The 27,158-nt window shown below is 43.0% G+C and overlaps 1 protein-coding gene across 2 annotated transcripts; it reads left to right on the top strand.

Moving 5' to 3' along the window:
* Window positions 1-411: 411 nt before the first annotated feature.
* Window positions 412-23,196, top strand: LOC123960262 (protein-lysine 6-oxidase-like). Of its 2 annotated transcripts, XM_046034906.1 has the most exons (7): window positions 659-946; window positions 10,697-10,805; window positions 13,549-13,680; window positions 13,784-13,940; window positions 14,436-14,531; window positions 14,773-14,888; window positions 21,593-23,196. In XM_046034906.1, exons 1-7 carry the CDS (start codon window positions 808-810, stop codon window positions 21,597-21,599), a joined length of 756 nt encoding a protein of 251 aa, XP_045890862.1. In that variant the 5' UTR covers window positions 659-807; the 3' UTR covers window positions 21,600-23,196. The 2 variants fall into 2 exon arrangements, with proteins under 2 accessions (XP_045890860.1, XP_045890862.1); XM_046034904.1 differs by lacking the exon at window positions 21,593-23,196 and having other exon boundaries at window positions 412-946; window positions 14,773-15,043.
* The last annotated feature ends 3,962 nt before the right edge of the window (window positions 23,197-27,158 follow it).

The following is a 27,158-nucleotide window of genomic DNA, read 5'->3' on the forward strand; positions in this document are numbered from 1 at the left end:
TCCAAGGCAAGGATTTCTATTTTTGTGGATCAGTGTTGATCTCTATTGTGCACAGAGGCAGTTTACATGCACCAGAGAGACAAATATAGGCCCCAAGCTGACAGAAATGGCAACTTATTGGAGATCTTTCTGGTTTTCATTTAGTAGCTGAGTTGTTGACCCTGATTAAAAGGGTGAAGGTAACACCAAATGAGAGTCAAAGGCCACATCCAAAATGCTGCAGCTTACAAAACGTCAACTCCTCCTCCACCCCCCCACCCCCCCTCTCTCTCACACAACAGCAGCAGTACAGCTGCTGAGCTCAAACACTTTTTAGAAACTCTTTAGATCAGCAGCTGTGTGTGGGGGCAGAAGGAAACAGTTTCTTTTTGAAGATTATTAATAACATAATATAATCATTTATTTCGAATAATGAAGGAACTCTCCCTCGACACCTTGCTGTCTTTTGCACATTTATGGCTCCTCTGTTTTCTGGACGGGGCGCGCGCTCAGGAGGCTGCAGGTAATGATGATGCGCTCCAGCGGAGGTTGACATGGCAACATAACGGGCAGGTTTTTAGCATCCTGAGTCACGGCGCTCAGTACCGGCCGTCCGGCAGGAGGCAAACCGTGTTGCCTCGCCGCAATAACCCTGTGATTGTTGTCAGCAGTGGTAACGACACGGTCCCTGCCGTGTCCCGGGGCTCCCCACGGGTCCCCGCCACCAGTAGTGCTGCGCAATTGCGCGCATTGATACGTCAGCAGCAACGGTCGCCGCAGCCGCCGCCCGGCAGCGAGGGAGACTCTGCCACGGTCAGACTGGAGGATATGATGGTCGGAGATGATCCGTACGACCCATACAAAGCTTCTAACTATTATCCCTATTATAACTACTATAACTCCTACTATAGACCCAGACCCAGGACTCAGCCCCGACACGGATACGGCACCAGCTACCACCAGAACGGTACGAAACAAAGTTTTACTCTCTTATGTCGCATCGCTTCTTTTCAGTTACATCTCATCCTCAGAAAGAAAAGAAAACTTGCCTAATGTGACCCCATAGGTCTGACCTTCATCAGGCAATGTGCCATGACCGAAATCAGTTTTATTATAAGCTAATGTTATTTTCTCTACTAAGTCATTTTTATAATATAAATTTTTAAAAGATATTGTTTTTTTCTTCTGTTCAACAAAGGTGTTCAAACTGCATATAAAGATTATACTGCGTTAAACTGTAAAAGGTCATGAAAGTCTTGTGCATAAATGGCTGTTTCATAGGCTAATTATTCAAGTAAAGTCATTAAATGCAGGCATCATTTCATATCGATTTTAATGATACACAAATAATTTGTTGGACTTACTTAATCCAGTTATGACAACAATTTCCACCTAACTGTAGTTAGTTAATAATAATAGTTTTATTAAGATGCCCATAACTGACTTATGTGCAACCAACATAAATGTTTTAGGCAATTCCAACATTATCTGGTCATCTTGGATTTAATTAATAGGTTAGTGTCCAGCTAACTAAACTGACACCCATAAATTCAACAAAATGCTGTTTCTTTGGCTTTACTTAACTGTGATGATTAATGCCAACATAAAGATATTTCATTATACTGACTTAACTCACTTATGTAAATCTAACTTAACTGTTGGACATCCATTACTCAACTGCATTTAGTAATACCAACTAAACTGTACTTTGTTTAATGATAGTCATTTTAAATGGACTTACTAAACCTGATTATGTCAACAATTTCCACACAGTGTAGTTGAGTAAATACAAATCAAACTACTTTGGTTCAGTGAAAAAGTTCATTTATTACCAATAAAAAACATTACACTGTAGCACCACCAACTTGGTCAGCTGCCTGAGTTCAAAATAACGGATACCAATAAAGACTGATTTGTATCACCATATCAATCAACATTTTCCATCCTCTTCACAATGTTTTACAATGTTCACAAAAGAGGAATTAAATAGAAAATGGGGCTTAATTCACTCTTACCTAAGATTGCTACCTCTGAGGCTGGTGATTTTCTATGTTCTTCATATTGTCAACAAATTCTATCAAAAAAATCCAACAACAATGGGATTCTATGGCACAAGGGAATAAGACATATCAGGCTTTGGAAACTTACTAAAGAATTTACTTGTTCAATGATAAATTCATTGTTGCTTTTGGTCTTTCGCAATTATAGAAAATCGCCAGCCTTAGCTTTCAACTCTATCATAACCATTAGCTTAACTGTCACAAATGTTTAAAATCCCAACTTGTCTGACGCTAAATTGTTCACATTTGATTAACACTCCTAGATTAACATAAATTAACAGCTAGAAATTTTACAGTTTTAGTTGTAGTAAAATAGATTTCACTGACAGAATTTTTGCAATGAAGAGCTTTTCTAATTAGCATAACCAGAAGAACCATCTATATATAAACGGTAAATCAATGTTATATGCCATGTAGGAAATGCTTGTGCAAAAGTGCACCACCTTTAGCTTAGGAATGGACATTTTCAAGAACAGCACTACTTGTTGAAATCAACATGTCATGCAAAATATATCACAAACACCAACTTAAAATTTTCACATTCATTTGGTGCCTGTCTACACGCTTACAGTTTATCGGCGTATGTAATTAATTTGGTTTCTCTCACCCTCATACAGTATTCATACTACAACACTCAATACATCTTATTGCCAACTCATTCACATTGATCTCCCTTTACAACTGTTCTCCCCTTCTCTAACAAAAATAAAATGCAACTGCTCTTGCAATTGTTACTCTCATTTTGAAAGTCTGTTAAAACATATTTAGACATCAATCACTTGAAACTAAGACCATTCAGACCGTTGCACAGGAAGGTCTTTGCTGCTCCACAGTCCACTTGCAATGTCTTAACTGTTCCTTCAAACTGTTTTTTATTTTTTTTATTTGAGCCTTTGAGAAGTGGTCGCCAGCCAGTTCCAATTTGTACTTTAGTTTGTTGCGTAGCTGAAGTCCAATGAGTCCATGAGGCCACATAAAACACGAGTGTATTTGCAGTTTTACCTAGGTCATGAAGCCTTTCCACACCTCCGATTATGGATTTATTATGGATTTGAAAAAGGCTGTCCAAAACGTTCCATTAGAGCAGTGTCATGCCCCCCTTTAGAAAAGTAAAAAGTTTAAAAAGTCCCCAACTCCTGCAAAAGTGGATTTCATTTTTATCAATCATTAACAGCCCAGTTGATGGAAATAAAAAAAAAGATTCAGGTTAGCAAAATAGCCTTGTTTGCTTCATAGCACTGTTTATGCCACCACACAAATCATATTTATGCAACTTTAGGTCTGCTCAACATCCATGCACCTGCCGCAGTGGCACTGTGCCCCGCCATGGGGTCCCTTCCCCAGTTTGAGAACCACTGCAATAGAGAAAATAAACCGCACCATTCATAAATTATACCTTCAAACTGCAGTCCATAAACTGCTGTTGCTGTTATTTCGCAAGCATGGCTGTTATCTTTCTGTAGCATGGCATGTCTTATATTTCTTATTGTCAACAAATCTCATGTAGGATCCAAACCAACAATCACCTGATGTACTAACCATCAGGGGTGGAAGAAAAGTTGATTCTTAGAAGTATCGCGATATGGACATGGAAGATTCTGAATTTATTCCCAAATGATTCAAAAATGTCAAAAGTGTTAATTGATACCATAATGTTCACAGAACACATAAGGTGGAACTCTCTGAAGTGTGGAAGTCCAGCACCCGGACAGCCTGAGGTGTGCACATTGCAGATCTGCGATCTTTGTTACTGGTCTCAGACCAGTAGAGTAAATTAGGGATGTAAACTAGTCCTTTTAAGCAAAATACACAGCTAGCGCAGTAGAGGACTCGCTCTAACTGAGGTCCGACACTTTCATGGATGCGCTCCATTGACTCTAAAAAGAGTCGTTTTCTAGCTTTTTTTGGCTGTTTTTTCCCAAGATCTGGTCAAATGCTGTTCCTGGGGCACTTGTAATAGTTACAGTCGTTACCCAGAGAAGTTAAAAGGAGAAGTACAATTTATTCTCTTTCCAAAACCTAAAATAAATACAGAAATATGTCGGCTGTGGATCGTTCCTAATGTGATATTAGTGAGCTAACGCTGGCTGACATCCTACTGAATGTAACGTAGTAAAGTCCTACTGTTCTGCTTTTTAATGATTGTAATAATGAATAGAGGCCTACCAGCTGTACAAGAACAGTGTTGATCCTTAATATCGTTGTCTTTTGTCTCAATCGTCGGGGGATGCAGTGGTTCACTTGCACTGTGTGATCGGTAGGTTTTAGCTTCTATCTTACATTTTTTTTTCACGTCCGTTTGAGTCAGTTTGACAGCCTGAATACAACCTTCAAATCTATAATGCAACTGCAAAACTGTCTGCTTCTTTCTGAGATCGCTTTTTCCAACAAATTAGACAATATTTCTCCGGGGAGTGCAGTAATAGACAGTGGCAGTGCCGACAGTTTGTCAGACTTACCTTAGTTACTTAACAGTAACTAAGGGGGCGGGGCTTGGCGAAGGGTCAATTGAGGAGACGTTTCTTTTGGATTTTAATGTTCAAATTAAATACTTAGTAATTATCCAGAAATCACATAGGAAAAAAAGATGTATCAATATGCTTTGAGAATCGTTTTGTAATCGCATCGCAGCCCTCTGAACCATAATCAAATCGTGAGGTGTTTAGAGATTCCCACCCCTAATAACTGTGTATTGTGTGTGTGTGTGTGTGTGCCCAAAAAATTAATGAATCATCCGCTGCACTGGGTGACATGTTCATTGCAAAGAGTTTGGTCAGACGACGGTTGTTCTAGAGTTCTGATTTTGGTCACTTTGGCCTGCATTCTGAGCATGGCAAAAGGCATATCATAAAAATAAGCACTAGATAAAATGAATGAGGGCTGCATGGTAAAAAAAAAAAAAAAAAATCACATTGCAGTTGTTTAGATACATATTATGATAAGATCCACAAAAAATAAGAATGCTCATTTTTGCAACAATCATTTTCTTACATCTATACAACAACATTACTACATACTACAGTCCTTCATTATAATGCTGTTTTGTTACATTTTTCTTTCATCACAAAATTGCAGCTTCTGCGATTTGGATATTTCACTTGGCCATATTACGATCAATTGTGCAGCCCTAAAAATACACCCTTTAAACAAAGCAGCTTTTTAAAGAAAAACAGAGATGCCTTATGTTACGTTTCTCTTTTTATTCTGAAGGCAGAAGAATCTCCATATCTGTGGCTGTATAGTCCTTTTTTTGCACAGTCTAAAAATGGGCATTCTGTAAATTTTACGTTGACTTGTAGTAATTTTATTGAGTAGATTTCCTCCAGATTTTAAGTTGTGTACAATAACATTCATTGAGTAAAGAATTAATCAGTGGAATTTTAATATGCATCAGTGAATAAGAACGGTTTTAGAAAATGTAAGTATTATATTGAAGTTAGGGTTTACTCAAAAATAATATTACCTCTACTTAAAATTTTTTTATGTAATCAGTTTCCACAAATATTTTCAGTATTCTCAACTTAATGGAGTTATGTAAACTGAGGTTCAGGAATAGGACCACGCCTCCCTCTTCCCCCTCACTGATTAAACCACCCGTGCCCCATCACACACACCTGCAAATCCAATCACCACCACATACATAAGTCAACTGAAGAAGTCCTTTGGATGAGGGACGAAACGTCCAGTATCTTCAACCAAGTCCAGTTGCCCTTGATTTTAACCTTCGTTGGATAACTATGACCTTGATGACTGAGAATCTTCATAGACATCTCACATACATAAGATCGCCCAAACTCTCTCTCACTGTCTCAGTTCTCTAAATGTTCCCACGCAACGTTAGCACTTCGACTCCACAGCAATCAACATTGTTGCTTCGGACGACGAGCTATTCCTCTTCCGATCTGCAGTTACCTACCCCGTTCGTTACATCACCCACTCCTTGACGGTGTGTTGCGACCACAGTCCTTCATCCCCAGCTTGGTTTTCTACTCTACTCTACAAGGCCCAGCTCTTTCGGCTCCACACGGCCTCAGTCTCAGCTACACGTAGCCACCCACTTCCGACTTCTCCGACAAGTGCCGCGCGGCCACAGCACGCCAATGACGTCACAACATCGGCTCCTCCCACCATACGGCCGTCCGCTCCTGGCTTCACTCAGGTCGTATTACCCTCTGTGCCTGTATCCCGTTGTCTGATGTTTCTAATTTGTTTTCCCTCTTCCTCTCATCCATGTCTCAGCAGGCTGCACTCCCTACCCATGCACGCACATCCCCTCATCCCTACATCCTTTCCTCTTCACTTCCTTCGGCTGCTACCAACACAGCCATCCCTTCCGAACATTTCTTTCTCTGCCATCCAACCCCTCCATTCCCCCTCCCCTTCCCCCATACTCCAATGTGTTTTCTGTTTCCACAGAAAACCCAGGCTTCCGCGTACCGCCCGTCTTACCCGTGACCACCGGCCCCTTCACGCTGGCTTCCGCTAACCCCTCATTTCACCCCCCCTCGGCCAGGCGCCCCTCACCGGTCTCACCTTCACTAAATCGATCCTATAGATGCTTACATTGACCTCGCTCTCCTATTCCTGCCATCCACAGTTCCTGCCGCCGGACCGAGGGAGCTCTCTTCACCGCAAGGTTTAGCCCAGCTCGTACAACCAGTCCATTCTCGCTCCAGAGAACTTACAGCCATCGAGTTCGCATTCGCCTTTTCCCTCTATCGTGACACAATTTACCAGGTTTCCCACATAGCACCTCCATTATCTTCCCAGCAGCCGGCTTGGCATTGCGGTTCGGATTTACCAGGTTTTTCACTTATCACCTCCATTTTGCTTCCCAAGCAGCCGGCTGCCTTCACCAGTTTAACCTAGGCACATACTGGGGAGCCATCGACACCGAACTCTACTGCAGGGTTTTTGCTGCTCGCTCCTCTCTCGCTTGTACCTTGTGCGGTGCCCCATCACACCCAGCATCCAGCTGTGTTATCGTCGCTCCTGTTCCTCCCGCCCCCCCCAGTTACAACGCCACCTCCGTCCCTAGGCCCAGTTCCGCCGCTCCCACACCTCCCCTCATTCCTAAACTTTTCGACAACCAGCAGACCAGTAGGCCTGCACCAGCTCTCGGTCCTCCCCCTCGCAGTTTGGACAAACGAGGCAGGCCCGTGCTCTTCCAGGGTGGCCGCATGGTGTGCAATAACTTCAACGACTTTGGTTGCATCATGTCAGGCTCCCGTTTTCGCCACACTTGCTCCTTCTGTGGTGGCACACATGCTCATCATTGCTGTCCTCACAACCCCACCAAGCCCAGTCTATGACTAAGGCAATTTCTGAAGACACCCATAAATATCCCTGCCCTCGACCTCGCATTGGCGAACATCCCTGGCCGCCAGTTCGTGAACTTCCTCATCAACGGTTTCACTTGCGGTTTCCACCCAGGCATTGAGGTTTTTCCTGACCGTTCCTTCTCTTGCCACAACCTCCAGTCCGCCCTAGCTGAACCCGACATCGTGGACGAGCTCCTAGCCAAGGAGGTGTCAGATGGGTTCATGATCGGACCCCTCACCAATTCTCCCTTCCCTGTCCACCGGATTAGCCCTATCGACATTGTGACCCAGCAAGTACTCTGGCAAAAAGAGACTCATCATAGATCTATCTTCCCCCCATACCTAGCATCAACAGCTTAATACCCAGCCAGGAATTTTCCATCTACTACGCCACCATCGCTCAGGCCACCAACCTAATTCACCTCGCCGGCCCCGGAGCATGGTTAGCCAAGGCCGACATAACCAGCGCCTTCAAGATCTTGCCCATACACCCTGATTTCTGGCATTTGTTTGGCGTCTCCTGGAAAGGCTCCTTATACTTCTCCGTCCGTCTCACTTTTGGGTGCAAGAGCAGCCCCAAGATCTTCGACTCACTTTCCGAAGCTTTGTGTTGGATCTTGCTCAATAACCACAGACTCCCGTACGTCATCCATCTTTTGGACGACTTCCTCATAGTCTCGCCCTCCTCTTATCCTCCAGCACACGGCCTTACCACACTGAAATCTGCCTTCCTCCAGCTCGGAGTCCCCCTTTCCCCGGAGAAAACCGCGGGAACCAGCACGTCTCTCGAGTTCCTCGGCATCACCCTGGACAAACTCCTACGCATATCTCTGTTAATCTCCAACTACCTCCTCGCCACCAGATGCACGAAGCGCCAGCTCCTCTCACTTCTCGGTCAACTCAACTTCGCTATTGGCATCATTCCACAGGGTCGTTCCTACCTCTCCCACCTGCTTTCGGTATCTGCAGCAGTTCCATCCCTTCACGGCTTCCTCACCATTGACGACGCTTGCCTTTGACGTCAGACCTCCTCGCCCGCTGCATCCTGACCCTTCGGGCCGGGTATCTCCCTTGATCGACACTACCCTCGAAGCTATGTTCCTCCTTGCTTTCTTCGGCTTCCTACGATGCTCAGAATTCACCACCACCTCCTCTACCTACGACCCTTCCCGGCACGCAAGCCTATCCGACATTGCCGTTCACTCCACAGACTCACTCAGGTTCAATCTTAAAAGGAGCAAAACAGACCAGTTCGGCCTTTCTCATCCCATATTCATTTTCCGCCTAAACTCCTACCTAAGCCCTTTCGAACCGATCCTAAACCACATCAACTGCAGACTACACTTCCATGCCTCCCCGCAAGACCCACGGCACACGATTCTGGTTCCATCACCATCTCCGTCTAGTCTACTCCTGCTGCATCGGAGCTGCTTCCTCCGCTGCCAGCCAAGGCATTCCGGACCACACCATAAAAATCCTCGGCCGATGGTCCTCCCACGCATTCCTCAGTTACATCCGCAATGATCTCCGCGACATCACAGCCTAGCACAATAACTTGGGGTGGACGATCCATCAGCTGCTCCACAGCAAGCCTCTACAGAGACGAGTCCCCACCCTGAGTCTCGACCCCCGGGTTCTCAGTAGCACATACGACCCTCTCATCCACCTTCCCTAAACTCCTTTCATCCCTTTCCCCTCGACCCCTTTCATCAGTTCCCTCTCGACCCCTCCTCATAAACATGATCACATAAACCACCTCTAACTTGGCTTGTCCTGTTAGTGAATTCGGGTTTACAGTGTATGGTATGAGCACAAGAGGCTGACTAACCAAGACAATGTCTCTGACACACCAAGCTGAACTCAAATAAGTAACAACAACCGATGGAAGACCTTTTATGATCCTTTTAGTATTAATACCACATTATGTAAATGCTCCGTACTTGTATAGCGCCTTTCTAGTCTTTTCAACCAATCAAAGCACTTTTACACTACATCTGCATTTACCATTCACACACATTCATACGCTGGCGGAACAGCCGCCTGGCTGGCAAGGACACTTTGACATGTAGCTTGGGGGAGCCAGGATTGAACCGCCGACGTTCCGGTTAACGGCCAACCCGCTCTATCTCCTGAGCCACAGCCACCCCATTATGAAAAAAGTCCTGCATTCTTAACCTCCCTTAACTTAAAGTATTGAAGTATTATCATTGAAATGTACTGAAAGTATCAAACTAAAAGTACTAATAGTGCAGTAAAATGTTCACTGTCACCTCAGTATTTTGTTGAATTAATATTTCTGCTGCATGTGTATGTTGCATTTTATTGCTGTAGATGTTTAAGATTGAGCTCATTTTAACTACTTTATACACTTTTTGGTAGTTTAATCTACAGCAATGCACCATATCCCATAAGATCATGTTTGTAGTGTGTGTGTGTGTGTGTGAGAACCACATATCTGTAAAATGTCAACTTTTCATGACCTGTAAACATAAGAAATTTTCAGCTTTGTGATGATGCATTTTCCAGCTGATGTAAGGGGGTTTAAATAGTTAATTTAGCTTACAGATAGGGAAAGTGATACTAATCGTATGTGTTTTTGTCACACACACAGCACGGGTTCTATAAATGGGAAACAATGCAGTCCCGCACTCCGCCACACAACTCTATTGCAGCCGTTCCAGCCATCTAACATTAAATAACTTGCCAAGACATGCTGTTGTTTTGATGTTAGCTATACTAGCAGGAGAGCTGTGAGCATCGCTGTTTGGATCTGGAACCATCTTGTCCTCTCTGCATGCTGGCTTTGCAGCATGAACTGTAGCGTCAGAATGCAAACCCACAATTTAGCCAATGTTTGTTACAATACTTGCTGTGTCATTGTTAGCTCTACATCATGGTATTTGTCATGTTGTTGGATTTCTCCAGAATTGCTTACTCCACCTTTAGAAAGGAGGACAATTTTCTCAACCCATAAAGGAACACCTCATTCTTCATTTTATCACAAACATGTGGAGATACATGGTTTTCACTGGACTGGAAGGGGATGAAAATTTTTAATCTGAAGACTAACCAGTAACTAAAGACAACAGAAAAGTATAGTTTCTAAGTTGCATAAAATGGATGCAAGTACCTTGAACCTTATGTCTCCAGCAGAGACGCCCGGTGAGAACCAGCATGCCTGTTCTGCACCTGTGTGAATAACTCTTGAAATCAGCTGGGGCCAGTAAGAGGGTTAACTGTTTGCTTTGCTCAGAGAGACCAGAGAGCTCCCTCTCACTGATTTGCTCCATAACAGCTATAATCTGAATGTGTTCTGTGTTCTTGTCCTGTTTGTAGGTCTCCCTGATCTGGTTCCTGATCCATACTACATCCAGATCGCCACCTATGTCCAGAGAGTACCCATGTACAACCTCCGCTGTGCTGCTGAGGAGAACTGCCTCGCCTCGTAAGGCTGAGATGACTTTTTATGCCTATAGACTTTTATCAGACACATTTCAATTTTAGATGGAGGGATGTTGTGGAGTTTCACGAAGTGGGAAGTACTAACTGTGAAAAAACAAAGTACTTTGCCACTTCCTGAATTGACTTTGATGAGGGAGGTTCGAGAGTTTTGGCTAACCATAACCATACCATATGCACAATCTTTTTTTAACCTTAATCATACAGCAGCTGCTCAGATATTGTAGAAAGCGAGACTTTAAAACGGTGTCATTGATCGCTGGTATCAGATGATCAGTATGCTCCACTATGATCTTTTCTGATACTGTTTAACTGAATGTGAAATACTTATTTTAAAAAGCATTTAATTACATTGAGACAGGCAAAAAAGATCATCCTAAAAGCTTAAAGGAGACCTTTTGTAGGGGAGAGCAGGGACGAATGAAAAACTTTTCAGATAAACATAATTTTAAAATATAACGTTGCAGACAGAAATCATTTGTTGCTGTCATCAACAACTCACGTTTGTGTTCTATCAATACCAGGTGTTATCTTGTTAAAATGTGGAACGACTTCAGTATAATTTCACTTTGAAGGAAAGGTGCGCATTGTTTCATTCGTCCCTACTGTGCGGGACGGATGAAACACGGGGGTGGGACGGAAGAAACACAACGATATACATTTAAATAGTTTAAGTTATTCTTGTTTTTATTTAGAAAGCTTGACACTGCTCTTTTTAATACGTAATTACAAACTCATTATGCCCTTTTTCTTAATAAAAACAGTATAAATATAATTTGCTAGCTAACTAGAAAATCTAACAGCTAATGCACATTTGGATCAGATATTGGCTGCCTTTTTATGTACATCTGCAGCCTGTTTTCCTGGTCTACTGTGAAGACCCTGTTATTTGGCTGTGAGTATCCTGGTGGTCCACCCTGCAGCCTAGTGTAATCTGCCCCCCTCCCGCCGTATCAAAATAAGGTAGAATGGCTGCGTGTTGGGACAGTGACTCTTGACGTTTAAACTTCACTAGCTTCTAAACTGCAAAACTTTGACATTTAAAGTTTACAGTTAAAGTACTAACTAATCTTTCATATGATCATGACCATGACACATGAAACAATAAACACAACTCGTCAATAAACACAAAAAATGATCGCTTGAGTGAATTTACTTTCCGCGATTGAAAACAGCTTCTTTCACATAACTCCGCGAAAGTGTGACGTATCCACTGGATTTTTCCCGGATCTGTTAAGTACTGTGGACTGTATGTGCTGAGGTAGTTTGGCATATTAGACTTGTATGGGCTCCGAGAAAATCACTGTGGTTCATTCACCCCGCGTTTCAATCGTCCCGGCTCTCCCCTACTGCTTTTCCAGTACTATATTATAGTTCTGTGACTCCTGTATGGCAGCTTTGCATGATTCAAAGTTAAAAAAAATATTATTTTTTCTTATACATACTCGTCATGTAGGCCTTCATTTCAGCCTCTGTCTGAAACAAGCTGTAGATGCTCCTATCTCTTTAAGGCCCCCCTCTCAAAGCCCACTGTCTTCTGATTGGCCAAGACCTGAAGCATGTTACCAGGCTGTTGTTGTCGCTGGGTGGAACAGCCAGACTGAGCGTTGCTGTGCTGTTACTGTGCGGGGCAAATGGCATATATGGAACAACGGCTCCGTCTGGCTCAGTATTACGTAGCCCTTGGTACAAAAAGCAGTTTAAAACAAAATGTTCATAACAGGAGGAAATCTGAGGTTTATGCTCACAGGGATTTGAACATCCAACACTGTAACATTGTAGATATGTCATAAAATGTTGAAAAGCATAATAGGTCTCCTATTATGATATTTGTTAAAATTCTGTTTACTTAACCAACAGCAATCAATAAATTTAATGCTCCGGGGAAAACAATTTAAAGGTTTAGTGTGTAAGTTTTAGTGACATCTAGTGGTAAGGGTTGCAAATTGCAACCACCAGCTTGTTCACATGCTACTCAGATGCTCCCATTTCCCGAGTTCAGGGTGTGTTCATGAGATATTAAGTCGAGATCTGGAATCAACATGGACGCTACTACAAAGATGTGTTGGATTAGCATTATCAGAGCATATAAACAACACGCAGACATCTAGTTGACTCTACATGGACAGCAAACTAACTATTAGAAACATGGCGCCGCAACATGGCAACTTCCATGGCGAGGACCTGTGGTGTATTTAGATAGAAATGGTAATAAGGTAATAAAAACATAATGGTTCATTATGTAAGGTCTTTATATACCACTGAAAACATAGTTATGGATCACATGGATTATATTACATTTCTGTCAGTAGATCCTCAGAAATATTACACACTGAAATGTGTCTGTGGCTGTCGTAGGACTGTTCCAACCACAGACCACTGATACTTTACTATAAGTTTGTTCTTTATTTTGCCTTTTACATTTGGTAACATTCAGGTCCCAGTTAATTGGATTTTGAAAATATTAACATGTATTTAAATATTCACCTGCAAATTGTCATCCTGTTTCCTCTTCTATCCCTGTCTGCTTCACTTTCCTTTCCTCTGCTCTGCTATTGTTTTCTCTCCTCTCCCATCTTCCTCTCTTCATCCCCTCCCTTCTCTTCTCCTCTCCTCCCATCTTCCTCTCTTCATCCCCTCCCTTCTCTTCTCCTCTCCTCCCATCTCCTTGATTCCTCTCCTCTCCTTGACTTCTCCATCTCCTTGCCTCCTCTCCTCTCCTCCTCCAGTTCCTCTACTTACTCTCAGGATTATGACACCAGAGTTTTGTTGAGGTTTCCTCAAAGGGTGAAGAACCAGGGAACAGCTGACTTCCTGCCCAGTAAACCTCGATATGCCTGGGAGTGGCACAGCTGTCATAAGTAGGTAGCTAGTAGTAGCTAGCAGGAGCAGTTTAACACTTACAGGAGTCCTTTGTTAAATGAAAGGGTTTGTAAACTTTCTGTCTTTTGTATTGTTGTTCAGTCACTTCCACAGCATGGACGAGTTCAGCCTGTATGAGCTGCTGGACCCCCACTCTCAGAGGCAGGTCGCCGAGGGTCACAAGGCAAGCTTTTGTCTGGAGGACACTTCCTGTGACCCGGGATACTACCGCCGCTTCGCCTGCACCTCACACACTCAGGTACACACACACACACACACACACACACACACACACACACACACACACACACACACACACACACACACACACACACACACACACTTGTCTGCTTAAGTTATTGACCTGCATTCATTTCTTGAAGGCTTATTAACCTATGAATACAAAAAACATTTTGGCATATACTGAACATGTGGACACTTGAACAAAACATTTGACGATATCAGTGTTGTCCCCATTAGACATGTTAACTCTAATCAACTGATTAAAAATTTTGGTCCCCAAATATGACACAGTAGATCCACAAACAAGGGTGTGAGGAAAGGAATAGAGCACACGTTTTAAAATGTGTGTGCTTCATTCTTCTGTGCAACGCTATGTTAGAATAAAGGTATAGAAGAACATAAGTTATTTTCAAACATCAATAAAAATGTACTAAATAAGCATATAACCATTTAGATATGAACATTGTACTGGAGTGTGTTAATTAGTTTTTTTATGCGTGTGTGTATACAGGGTTTGAGTCCAGGTTGTTATGACACCTACAATGCTGACATTGACTGCCAGTGGATCGACATCACTGACGTCACCCCTGGAAAATACATCCTCAAGGTCTGGTAGCTACCAAGCATTTGGGGTGTTTTTTAAAAATAAAGTCACCAGAAAAATGCACAAAATGTGGATTAATCCACATAGTCCCCAACAAGTGAGTAACGTTTGATAAAATCTAGTGTCCGGCTGTTTTACTGAGCCTTGGTTAATAAATTTATACCTAATACATCCTTTAAACATTAGCTTCAGGAGAACTGACTTCATGTACTAATGACGATATAATGTTGTGATATCTTGGCAGGTGACTGTAAACCCCAGGCAGCAGGTTCCAGAATCCAACTTTAATAACAACGTGGTTCGTTGTGATGTCCAGTACACCGGCACTGCTGCTCACGTCTCTGGATGCACCATGACATCGTAGGAAACTCTTCTTCACTTATTACTTTAAGCTTTATTGCAGGTTTACTGTTTTTGCAGAGACAGAGGGAGTGTCAATGATTGTGATCACTGATCAATTCAGCTTCACCTTACAGATTTGAGATGTATGTTTTATTAAATCACATTAAAACATACTTATTCAGATTTGTGAATATGAAAATGACAATTAAAATTCAGACATAATCTCTGATCAAACTCTTTCTGTAACATCACTCACTTCTGGCTGGTTGTTATCACAGTTAAAGTGGCTATATGTAGTTTTCAGTGGTAGTTTTATAAATTGCTAGTTTTAAAAACGCTCAAACTCATGAGCGAGCAAAATCCGATGCACTTTGACAGACTCACCAAGTGACAGCTTCACACAACATGCTGGAAACTTACTGCTCGTTCCATGATAATATTACATTGAGTGCATTTAGAAGAAGTAATACATTGGCATTATCTCACCTGCCTGCGTTATTTATCTTTCACCGCAGACTCAGCAATGTGAGCACAGCTAAATGTTTTAGATGTTAACAAAATGGTTAGTGAACTCGATGATTCTAAATAAGATTGTTGCCAACCGCAGTAAGTAACATTGCTGTAGTGAATGGGTCTTCCTCTGTGTTGTTGTCATGCACCGTTAAGTTGCATTATTGTAAATTATTTGGGTCACGTAAGTTACAGAGACTGAGACGGTGGAGTGTACCTGAGTGTCAGTAAAACAATAATAAATCTAAATTTTATGTCACAAAGCAAACAGCGGCATATCTGTAGAAATGTTAGCTGGCTGCGCCTGCTTGGCACAGGATAGTAATAAGGGTTGCGTTAGCTGTTGAAGTAATGTGGAAAGCCATACAACTAAGTTAGAGGCTAGTATTTTGCAATGCAGGGATAACGTTAGCAACTTGTTGGTGTTAGCCGGCGAGCTGGCATTATCTACCTTGAGTCATCTAAAGCACAACATCACAATATGTTTCACATGCTTGCAGTAATGTTAGTTTACCTGTCCAATTGGTTTTGTCAGTTCCAAAACAAAGCGGAGGTCTCTCTATGACTCAAGTCTTTCTGATGTTGACAGTGTTTTCACCCGACATCAATTTCATTCTCATTTGGCTTGAAGGGCATGAGCTTCAGCACATTAAACTTTGTTATTGTTTTTAATCTTTATGTGGAGTTTGTGTTGAAGTCTGTGTTGCGCTGTGAGCCAGAGGCTCAGGAGTGTGCATATAGAAAATCCGAGCCGATTCCTTCACATAAGAAGCAGAATAGTGGCTGTTCTATTTCGTATAGGCTTCGCACTCTAAGGCTATCGCTAGTGGGTTTACCCACTGAGAGAAGTTGTCCACGCCCACCCACAGCGTGGGCCTCTCCTACGTCCGCACTTTGTATACATACAATGGTGAGACCTGGCCTTCGGCTCCCATTTTTCTTCAGCACTGAGCTGTCTAAAGAGCAGAAGATTTCCTGTCGGAAAAGAAGAGCGATGTCTTCTAGCGGGACGCTGCTACATCAGTACGGGTGTGTGGCGTCCGTGACACGGCCTTCGTCCTGCTGGGGGACTTCCATCCCCGATGCTGGGTTGTGCCTCGGACCGTAGCACGCCGGCCGAGCGCTCACCCCGGCTCACGCTGCTCGTTCTGCGACCTTCTCTCCCCTGAAGAGAAGTAGCGCTGGGCGGATCATTTTGCCGGTGAAGATGAGGTGGTGTGGTGGTCTACCCACTCTCTTGACGAAGCCCTCGACCTGTTGCTATCGGATGAACAGGAATCCCCCAGCGGCTCCCCGCTTCCCCCGTTCCAACCTCCGGTGACGCCGACCTCGACGTTGCTATGTTGCAAGCGATTGTTATGCTACAAGGATGCTACCATCAGGCTAACGTTAAGCTAACAGGTAGCTAACGTGTAGCTGACATACGGTCTGTCCCTAGATCAGCCGACCAGGGAGACCCCATGTGTCCACGTTGCACCACATTAGCTGTGGCTAATGACATCTAGCAACCGGTTTCATTGCTGCTGGCTGATCCTCGTCGGTCAGAGCAGACCACTGATAAGCTATGGGTCGAAAAAAAGCTGTGTGAGCCAGCTGCCATTAGCCAAGTTGCTAATCTGCAGCTTGAAGCTCAAAGCAACAAGCAGTACACTCTCTGTTCACGACCAGAGGTCCCTTCACACACTCCTCCCCACAGAAACTGTGTATGAGCCCACAACTGTGGACGTTTCGCTTCGTGTGGACAGAACACATACACACCCATACAGATATTTTTCAGAAGAAGAAATCTACCGGGCAGTGTGTGATGCTGTGAACATTACGCACATTCCCCCGGCAGTGCCCGGCTGCAAGCTCGTGCATAATCACTGGCACGGTCCTTCTGTGCGTACAGGGGTTCCCCTTGGTTCACAGAAGGCAGGCTGTGTCATATGAGCCCTCGAAGCGGTCATTACACTTCATGCGGACAGGATAGCACTACACACAACCCTGCGTGTAGTGTTATCCTATCGCCGCTCCACACAATACGCAAGTCTCTCTCCCCTTGCCCCCCTCCCTGACATGGTCAGGTGGCTGGCCTGAGCCCACATGTACACGTCCCCCAACCTCTTCCCTTGCCTCCCTCCTTCACCAGGGGAGTGGCATAACACGGACAGGCTGCAGGATGGCTTTCACGCAGCCTGGCTCCGATGTCGCAGGCAGACCATTTCCTCTTTTGCCTGTCCCTGCCCTCCCCCCTCGTCGGGGGAGCGGCATGGTTACGGGCTCACGGGTGTGGCTGCCCCTCCTCATGCGCCCCCCCCGGCGACTGTGTCTGCCTCTGCCTCCCTCCCCCCACCAGGGATGTGGTACGGCAGTGGACCCACGAGGGCGACTACGCTGCCTCGTGTGGTCTCTCCTGCTTCACACGGGAGGACACCCAAACAGACCCCTCTGACTGTGTGTGAAAGTCTCTCACGATGTGGCCCAAGCAGGGAAGCGCGGAGGGCCCTCTTTTCCCCCCACCAGGTGCTAAGCTCTCCTGTTCGGTGGAACACGTAGGTTGCTGACCCCCACGGACGGCATCCCTGCCCTTTTGAGGCAGTTCCACCATGGGTCGTGGCTATTTTACAGGCCTATATGCATCAGGGCGCGCTCCATGAGAGGCGCCTCGTCCTCTGTGGTGTTGCACGGTGGAATGACGGTGGACGACATATGCACAGCGGCTCCCTGGTCGTCCCCGTGCTCTTTCGTCCGTTTCTACCTTTGGGATGTCTGTTTCTCGCTGACTCACTCAGTACTGAGTGTTTTGGCTGAGTGATTTTTCCCTTGTGAGTGTGTGGTGCGCCCTCTCCCACGGGACGGTTGGGGGGAACGGCCACTGCTCACATTTGGCCCTGCTATGTGCGCAGCTGATGCGGTCGCTGTTGAGACCCCGCCTGCTTCTGTACAGGTGCTGGGCGACCCATCCAGTTCCCCGACTATTATACATTGGTTGGTCCCCTGCCTCCCATGTCACGCCATCGGTGCTTGTGCGCACGTCGACAGGATAGCACTAGCACAAGCGGACAGCCGGTGACTAGGTGGCTCATTTATGGCTCTGGGCAGGTGGGTTTTGTGCTTGGTCGTACCGTATGGGTCAGTGAGGCGTTGACTCATCCTGCTTTGCCTCTAACCCGATAGCGATAGCCTTAGAGGGCGAAGGCTATATGAAATAGAACGGTAGTTACAGATTCTATGAGTATAGGGGCAGCCCTCTAAGTTTTAGGCCTCACTGGACCTTGGTTCTCAGTGCTGAAGAAAAGGCATTTTGGGAGCCGAAGGCCAGATGTCACTAATATATACAAGGTGTGGACGTAGGAGAGGCCCACGCTGTGGGTGGGCGTAGACAACTTTTCTCAGTGCCGTGCAGGTGCGCGGAGGGGAAAACCCGATAGTGATAGCCTTAGAGGGCTGTGCCTATACTCATAGAATATGGAGTTACAGTACGTAACTACTGTTCCAAGCAACAAGAGAAAACAGGCGTGTGGTTCATTTCTATGTGAGGTTACAGCCTGTTGACAAAAAAAAGTGATTTCATTGAAAAACTACATATTGCCCATTTAATATAGTAGTTATATAGTTTGGCGTGCGTTTCGAAATGAGCAGCAAAATGCAATGGACTCTTCTTAACATTTTGTGGACTTGTAATTGAACACAATCTAATTGTGTTCAATTACATCTACAGCTTATTTTAAATGACTGAAATATTTGATCAACTTCTGTCAGAATTGCTTTGATGAAATAACTTAAAAAACTGTGATGAAACAGAGGAAATTTTTAGTTGAATAAGACTAGCGGCTGCAAGAAAGTGCAGAGACTTTTTTTTGTTTTTTTACATTTTGTGGGTTATGTAAGAATTAAACTTATCCCAAATTAACCTAATAATAATTTTCTAAAGCAGGTTAAATCATCTCCAAAAAAAAGAAAACACCTGAAGCACAGCACTGTGGAAGAATTATTTTTTAATAAAAATGAATAAAATATTGTCTGTATTATCTAAAGTCACAAACCAAGTAACATAAGCACATTCACATCATAACCATCTCCCTTGTTTCCACGTTCCCTTTTGACCCTGTCATTGTATCGTAAAGACAGACACCATAATAATAAGTTCATCATTTATGTATTGGCATCACAAACATCATTCATTCATTTCTTCAATTCAAAGCTTCACACACCAAAGCCATAGTGCCATTATAATCACTCTGCCAGTTTTACATTTATTGTCCACTTGATGGCACACTAGAGCAAATGAAGCAATGCTTCATGGAGCTTCATTTCGCCATCACTAGTATAGGTGCTGGTCATATAATTAGAATATCATGAAAAAGTTGATTTATTTCAGTAATTCCATTCAAAAAGTGAAACTTGTATAATGTATACATTCATTCCGCACAGACTGATATATTTCAAGTGTTCATTCCTTTTAATTTTGATGATTATAACTGACAACTAATGAAAACCCCCAAATCAGTATCTCAGAAAATTTGAATATTGTGAAAAGGTTCAATACTGAAGACACCTGGTGCCACACCATAATCAGCTAATTAACTCAAAACTGCAAAAGCCTTTAAATGGTCTCAGTCTAGTTCTGTAGGCTTCACAATCATGGGGAAGACTGCTGACTTGACAGCTGTCCAAAAGACGACCTTTGACACCTTGCACAAGGAGGGCAAGACACAAAAGGTCATTGCTAAAGAGGCTGGCTGTTCACAGAGCTCTGTGTCCAAGCACATTAATAGAGAGGCGAAGGGAAGGAAAAGGTGTGGTAGAAAAAAGTGTACAAGCAATAGGTATAACCGCACCCTGGAGAGGATTCTGAAACAAAACCCATTCAAAAATGTGGGGGAGATTCACAAAGAGTGGACTGCAGCTGGAGTCAGTGCTTCAAGAACCACCACGCACAGACGTATGCAAGACATGGGTTTCAGCTGTCGCATTCCTTGTGTCAAGCCACTCTTGAACAAGACACAGCATCAGAAGTGTCTCGCCTGGGCTAAAAATGAAAAGTACTGGACTGCTGCTGAGTGGTCCAAAGTTATGTTCTCTGATGAAAGTAAATTTTGTATTTCCTTTGGAAATCAAGGTCCCAAAGTCTGGAGGAAGAGAGGAGAGGCACAGAATCCACGTTGCTTGAAGTCCAGTGTAAAGATTCCACAATCAGTGATGGTTTGGGGTGCCATGTCATCTTCTGGTGTTGGACCACTGTGTTTTCTGAGGTCCAAGGTCAATGCAACTGTCTACCAGGAAGTTTTAGAGCACTTCACGCTTCCTGCTGCGGACCAACGTTATGGAGATTCAGATTTCATTTTCCAACAGGACTTGGCACCTGTGCACAGTGCCAAAGCTACCAGCACCTGGTTTAAGGACCATGGTATCCCTGTTCTTAATTGGCCAGCAAACTCGCCTGACCTTAACCCTATAGAAAATCTATGGGGTATTGTGAAGAGGAAGATGCGATATGCCAGACACAACAATGCAGAAGAGCTGAAGGTCACTATCAGAGCAACCTGGGCTCTCATAACACCTGAGCAGTGCCACAGACTGATCAACTCCATGCCACGCTGCATTGCTGCAGTAATTCAGGCAAAAGGAGCCCCAACTAAGTATTGAGTGCTGTACATGCTCATACTTTTCATGTTCATACTTTTCAGTTGGCCAACATTTCTAAAAATCCTTTTTTTGTATTGGTCTTAAGTAATATTCTAATTTTCAGAGATACTGAATTTGGGATTTTCATTAGTTGTCAGTTTTAATCATCACAATTAAATGAAATAAACATTTGAAATTTATCAGTCTCTGTGTAATGAATGAATATAATATCCAAATTTCACTTTTTGAATGGAATTACTGAAATAAATCAACTTTTTGATGATATTCTAATTATATGACCAGCACCTGTATATGGGCCCCAGCAGTCCTACAAGTCAGAGACCCATGTACTGTGTATTAAATATTCCACAGATGTAACTCAGTTGCCTGTTCTTTAGAAAACAACTGTGAATCTGGATAAATACAGACATAAGAATATTTCACAACTTCCTTAAACCTTGTGGTTCCTTTAGTTACTATGGAAAAGAAGAACAAGAGTAGATTTTAAAACTGGAAACAACAGGACATAACATTATCTGTATTTAAAAATCAATACTTTCTCTATCAGTGGTTTGATTGTATTGTTCTTTTGTTTCTTGCAGCTACTGAGATGAATTCTGCAAACAGGCAACGCTACAGAAGAATAAAGCTCAAAGTTACATGTGACTTAAATAATTCAATTATAACCTGATTAGAGTAAAAACAGGCCGGGTTCTTTTAGTCTAAATGAAGCTTGATTTAAAGTTTTTCAAATTATTGAGGCAAATATTCATGTTAGAATTAATGGATGTGGGTTAATGCTCCAGGATTAAGTACATTTACTCTTTACTTTCTGAAACCTTAGTAAGTTTAGAGCTTCTAGATTGGGGTGCACCAGCTATTTGTAAATCCATGACTAAGTTTGTGTTTAAAGTCTCTAAGAGCGTAATAAATACTAACTAGTTTCAAATCACTGATTTAACATTTGAGGTAAGAAATGTCTTGTCTAGTAATGACTTTAGTGATTTGTAAATCTTTGCTAGGAACCATCTGTAGCAGCATCCAATCAAAGTGATCTATGCAAACTGTAAAATCACCAGCTGTAACTTAACTTTCAGTATAAGGGGGGCAAACATATTAAAATTTCCTGTCAGTCTGTTGTAAATGTAGGTATATCTGCTTTATTTATATCCATATTCATCATTTAAGGGGCAAGGCCATTAGTGTTGTCATTTTTAGAGGTCACACAGTTCAAATAACAGAGTTGTGAAGCCATCAGATAACACAATGATTTTAAGTCCACAGATATATTGATTGGGCCAACAAAGCATCTTGTGCTTTGATTTTTGTATAATGGGCTGCTCAAGCAGATCACATAGTGATTTCTACCGACGTTCTCGATTAGTCAAATTGATCAAACTTTCTTATCTCAGCTCAGTCGACGTCAGAAGTTCAGTCAGTCACAGCTTTACAGCATGGGCACAGAAAGATCTCTATTAGTTAAACTAAATTTTATTCATATAGCTTCATTGCATAACAGACATTATCTCATTTCACTTAAGTCCCCTGGTTGGCTTGTGCTAGATTTGTGTCAAATTCTCATCATAAATAGCCCTGTTGATTTTGCTCAATAAGAATACAGAATCTCAACAAAAGACTGGTGTCTAAAAACTATATTGACAGGAAAGAGGCAGAGGACATAACTGAGCTGGAGCGGTGCGTGCAGGGCAACAAATTTTCATTTAGAAAACACTTTATAACTAAGCTAAGGGAAGTTTAAATTTACAAACAGGTGGTGCAACTGAATCCTGGAATCTTACTTGAGGATTTCTACTTTTCTTCCACTTCACTGCAGAGAAAAGTTCCACATTTATCTAAATTATCTTATCTTAATTTACTTTGCAGATTTAGTCTTTACATTAAATCTAAAAGATAAGCAGTTTCTGTTTTCCAAATGGGGGCACAATTATGGAAACTGACTGGGTCTATTTCATGAGAAACAATCACATACATTGCCAAAAGTCATAGGGCGGGGTTAAAAGTGAATTTGTTAGTTATAAAGCTTTCAGCCTTTATATTATTTGTTTTTCTCTCTTTTGATTCAGTTTTTTCATTGTGTATTTTATTTTTCAAAATGCATCTTGAGAATAGAAAATATTATTACCTTAATCTCTGATCAGTGAGGTGATAAAACCATTTATTAATGATCACAGAATAATAATGTTATCGTCCCAAATAAAAAAACAGTTATTTACATGCATGTTCTCTCTGGGCTTCCATAGACTTCTTTTAAACAATATATGATATAACAGACATTTTTATGCTAATTTAATGTTTAAAAATGAGAAATTGCACAATGACAATTTCTCAGAGAAAACTGACCCCAACAGTTTCTGTTTTAAACTTCCTGTAAGGAATGTAATTCATGAATAGTGTTTTTCTCTTCATTATTTGTCTTGTAGAGTAGATCTTTGTGTTTTGGTGCTAAAGGTCTTTTTCACTTTGTGACATTTTCTGTCCGCAAACTGAATTTAACCAAAAATCAGCAGCGGGATACTAAATGAGCTGCTGGACTACTGCTGGAAGTCACACTTACTAATGTGTGTGTTTCTGTTGGTGAACATTGTAACCTTGGTTCTCTGACTGTGCCCCAGTCTGAGAACCAAGAGAGGTATCTCTCCACACACTTGCATTTTCCATATTGACCCCATTGAGGAAATTGATGTGAATACCTCTTTAAGCCACACCATTAAGTGTCCCATGCATTCACTGATTATCAGCGATTTGAACGGTTTCAACGGCCTTGTCTCAAAGAGACTGTCTCTCCACACAGTAATTCCATATGTACGGGAACTCTGTAAGACCCACCTAGAGTAGCTCCTCAAGTACTCCCAAGGATCCCTGACCCTGGTTTTCAAATGAAAAGTCCCTACCACCAGAGTGCTCTAAACAGTGCATGTCAAAACAAACCCCCCCTGTGAAACTCACATTTGCTGGCCATTGACACTGCCAGGTGTGTCACTGGCCCATAGCCTTAGGCCCCAACCACACTACTCCGTTTTAGTTTACAAATGGAGAATTAAAACGAATAAGATCTCCGTCCACACCAGTGTTTTAGCTGCGTATCAGAGCTAATCTCCGTCTACATTACAACGACTGAAAACGAACATCTATTGGCCGTTCAGGTACACTGGGCATATGCGTGCCGGTGTAAACATGAAGCAGATGGTCTATTCAGTAGTTAGACTACAGAAGATTTGACAAAAGAATAAAGAAATGCAGACAAAGAATCAGACCAGATTTTTTTTGCATGCACCAATAATGAGATGGGACTGTTTCTGAATGTAACACGGGACATTGGTGGCGGGAAACTGGCGGGAAAAATACTGGGAGTCGTTGCAAAGTAAACAGCGACATGCACAGTAGCCTACAATTTTAGGCAGATAGGCCTAATTGGTATTTGCACGTACAGAATATTTTAATAAAAATACCAACTCAAAAACTCTGTTAGTAGCATCGTGTTTCTGCTTTGCATGACTTATAAGACCCAATCAGAGAGCCGAGCGTGAGCGTCTGCGTCATCATTTCTAAATTCCTCCGTTTTTGACTGTCTTTACTAAAACGCCCTCCGGAGTTCCGAAATGCAAAACGGGGTCGGCAACGTTTCCAAACTCCTCCGTTTTAGGTCTTTTTAGTCTGGACGGGAGGTGCAAACGTAACAAAAGGTCTCCGTTTTAATTTGAAAACGCAATAGTGTGGATGGGGCCTTAAACATGGCCAACATTGCAAAGGTTTGGTGTGAAAGGATAGAGGCCGTTCAGATGGCCTGCACACAGCTAGGCCAACTGACAAGAATACAAGACATCTTGATTAGCATATAGCAGCCGCACAAATGTCAGAGGGGCTGGCGCCCTGCCACAAGGCCCAGGATGTTTGGAATGTGCCCTCATTCCTACTCCCACCGGAGCGTCAGTACTATTGTGCTCCTGCTGAATTGTCTCTACAACCCAATGACATAACCTACTTTTAGATACTGGCTGACCAAGGCACTGGGTAAACAACCAGCTGGTCTTTTTCCTGAATGCCTCTGTTCGTTGAATGTAGACCTAAGGGCTCTGACTGGGCATATCCTTGATCCCTCTTGAAACTCCTCACCCTCTCCCTAGGTGGGGCAGAGGGATTGCAGCTCCACCAAAAGATTCAGGTGAAAGTCTAGACAAAAAATCGGCATGGGAAGTTTTGGCCCAGGTGGCCCACCACAATCGGATGGACACCCCACACCTATAAACCATCCATGCTGTCCCCATAAATATGTGTACCTACTGTAATATTCCCCCAAACTACTGTAAAGCTGAGTAGTAAGTTCTGTAGATAAGGGATTGCACCAGGGATGCAATCACAGAGACTACCTGGCGATGCAGTACTGGACCGAACATAGTTCCTTTGGATATGTTGGCTGGGGTTTTCCCACAACACACACAGCCTCTTGGTGAGCAGCACTGTGGCCTGCAGGTGTCTCTGTGGGCAAGGTCCCAGGCGCAAGAGATCCCTTTGAACCAGACACATGTGCACAAGAGCCAGTGGCACCACTTGTGCTTACGCTGCCATAAGGCCCAGGGATAGACAAAGCCTCCAAGTAACCATGGTTCCCAGCCGAAAATGAGTAAAACTGATTTTGAGGGATTCCTGCCTCTTGAGTCAGTGTTACAAACACAGCCCTAATATCCAACCACATGCCTAGAAACAGGTTGATGACGTTGATGCACAGTCGCATCCTCCGGATGTGTGCCAACAGCACCAATGCATGGCGATGACACTGTCTGAGCACATATCAACCAATTGTTGAGGGTTCAGGATCCTACTGTTGCAGAGGCCCCAGCACCACATCTATACATCTGATGAAGGTGCTGGGAGATAGTGAGATGCTGAACAGGACAACACAGTACCATTCAGCATTTTTCTAATCTTTCTTCCAAACTTGAAGTTGATAGTCACGTCTCCTACTATAGTAAAAGTCAGTGAATCAGTGAATACATGCACACCTCTTCCTTATAAGCCTGAGCATGGGCCACATATGTGGTATTTTTTAAAGAGGTATTCATGTCACCTGCTCCAGTGGAGTCTGTTCTCGTACAACTTTGTGGTGAGATAATCTCGATATGATAGAAAACACTGTATAGGGTGTTTATACAGAGTACACAGTGTGTTTACTTATACTTGACAACCTGTAACCACACATACCTGCAGAGCTGTATATAAGCAAGCTCACATCTCATGTTATAAACCTGCATTATTGCTTCCTATTACGTTAATAAAGCTTGCTTGAATGTGAACCGTGTTAAGTGTGACTCATTCCAAGCCATATTATATTTCCATTCATATTTAATGTATGTTGTGGAAAAAAATATATCACCAATACACCAGCATCTGGCCCAACAATGATAAAAAAAACCCCCCCGTTGTTTTGTAGGTATTCTTGATGGTATTTTAGAGTTTGTCATTTCCTGAAAAATTTTAAAATGTTGATGACTCATCCTGCACCCGGGGGTGTGTATTAATTGAGAGTCCAATGAAAAGCTTTCTCATGTTTATGGTGCCACCGGAATGTAGTGTTTCTGAGGGCTGGCCACCAGACCTCACTGTTTACGGTACAAAAACAAAAACACATTTTTATTAAGTGATTTTGGTGAAACTGGATCAAATTTGATTGAGAACATTATTATCTGGTCCTCCCACTGATGTCCTCCGGCTACCTGCCTCAACTATTTGTGATTTACAGAGTTATCTGATGAACAGATTTACTTGTTGCTAAAGTAACAGCTAACTGCTAGCTGCTGTTATCTAGTTAGCTCAGTTAGCTGTCATATTAGCCGGCTCTGCCTGGACTGGAAGTTCGGAGCGGTGGGGGAGTGTTAGTGTTTAACATTACGTGTCTAATATTACTCAAGCCATGGAGATTTTTACGCCGGGGGGTTTGTAAAGTTTTTGGCCAGGGGCGGGGGACCCAGCAGGGATCACTTAGCTTCATCACTTAGCTTCATCACTTAACGTCTCTCACCACCTTGCTAAACCTGTACTTTGACTCCCTTAACCTCTTTTCCAACCAGCTGTCTGAGTTTAGCTGTGTACCAGGATTTGTCATTATTGTAACTCACCCTGGTGCATTGTGGTACACAGTAGCAGTCCTAA

This window comes from Micropterus dolomieu, linkage group LG21 (assembly GCF_021292245.1).
Source record: "Micropterus dolomieu isolate WLL.071019.BEF.003 ecotype Adirondacks linkage group LG21, ASM2129224v1, whole genome shotgun sequence".
In the NCBI taxonomy this organism is placed as follows: domain Eukaryota; kingdom Metazoa; phylum Chordata; class Actinopteri; order Centrarchiformes; family Centrarchidae; genus Micropterus; species Micropterus dolomieu.

Coding starts and splice junctions, on each gene's coding strand:
- LOC123960262 (XM_046034904.1), top strand. CDS start 412: ATGAAGGAACTCTCCCTCGACACCTTGCTGTCTTTTGCACATTTATGG. Junction 947..10,696: donor CACCAGCTACCACCAGAACG/GTACGAAACAAA, acceptor TCCTGTTTGTAG/GTCTCCCTGATCTGGTTCCT. Junction 13,681..13,783: donor GAGTGGCACAGCTGTCATAA/GTAGGTAGCTAG, acceptor ATTGTTGTTCAG/TCACTTCCACAGCATGGACG.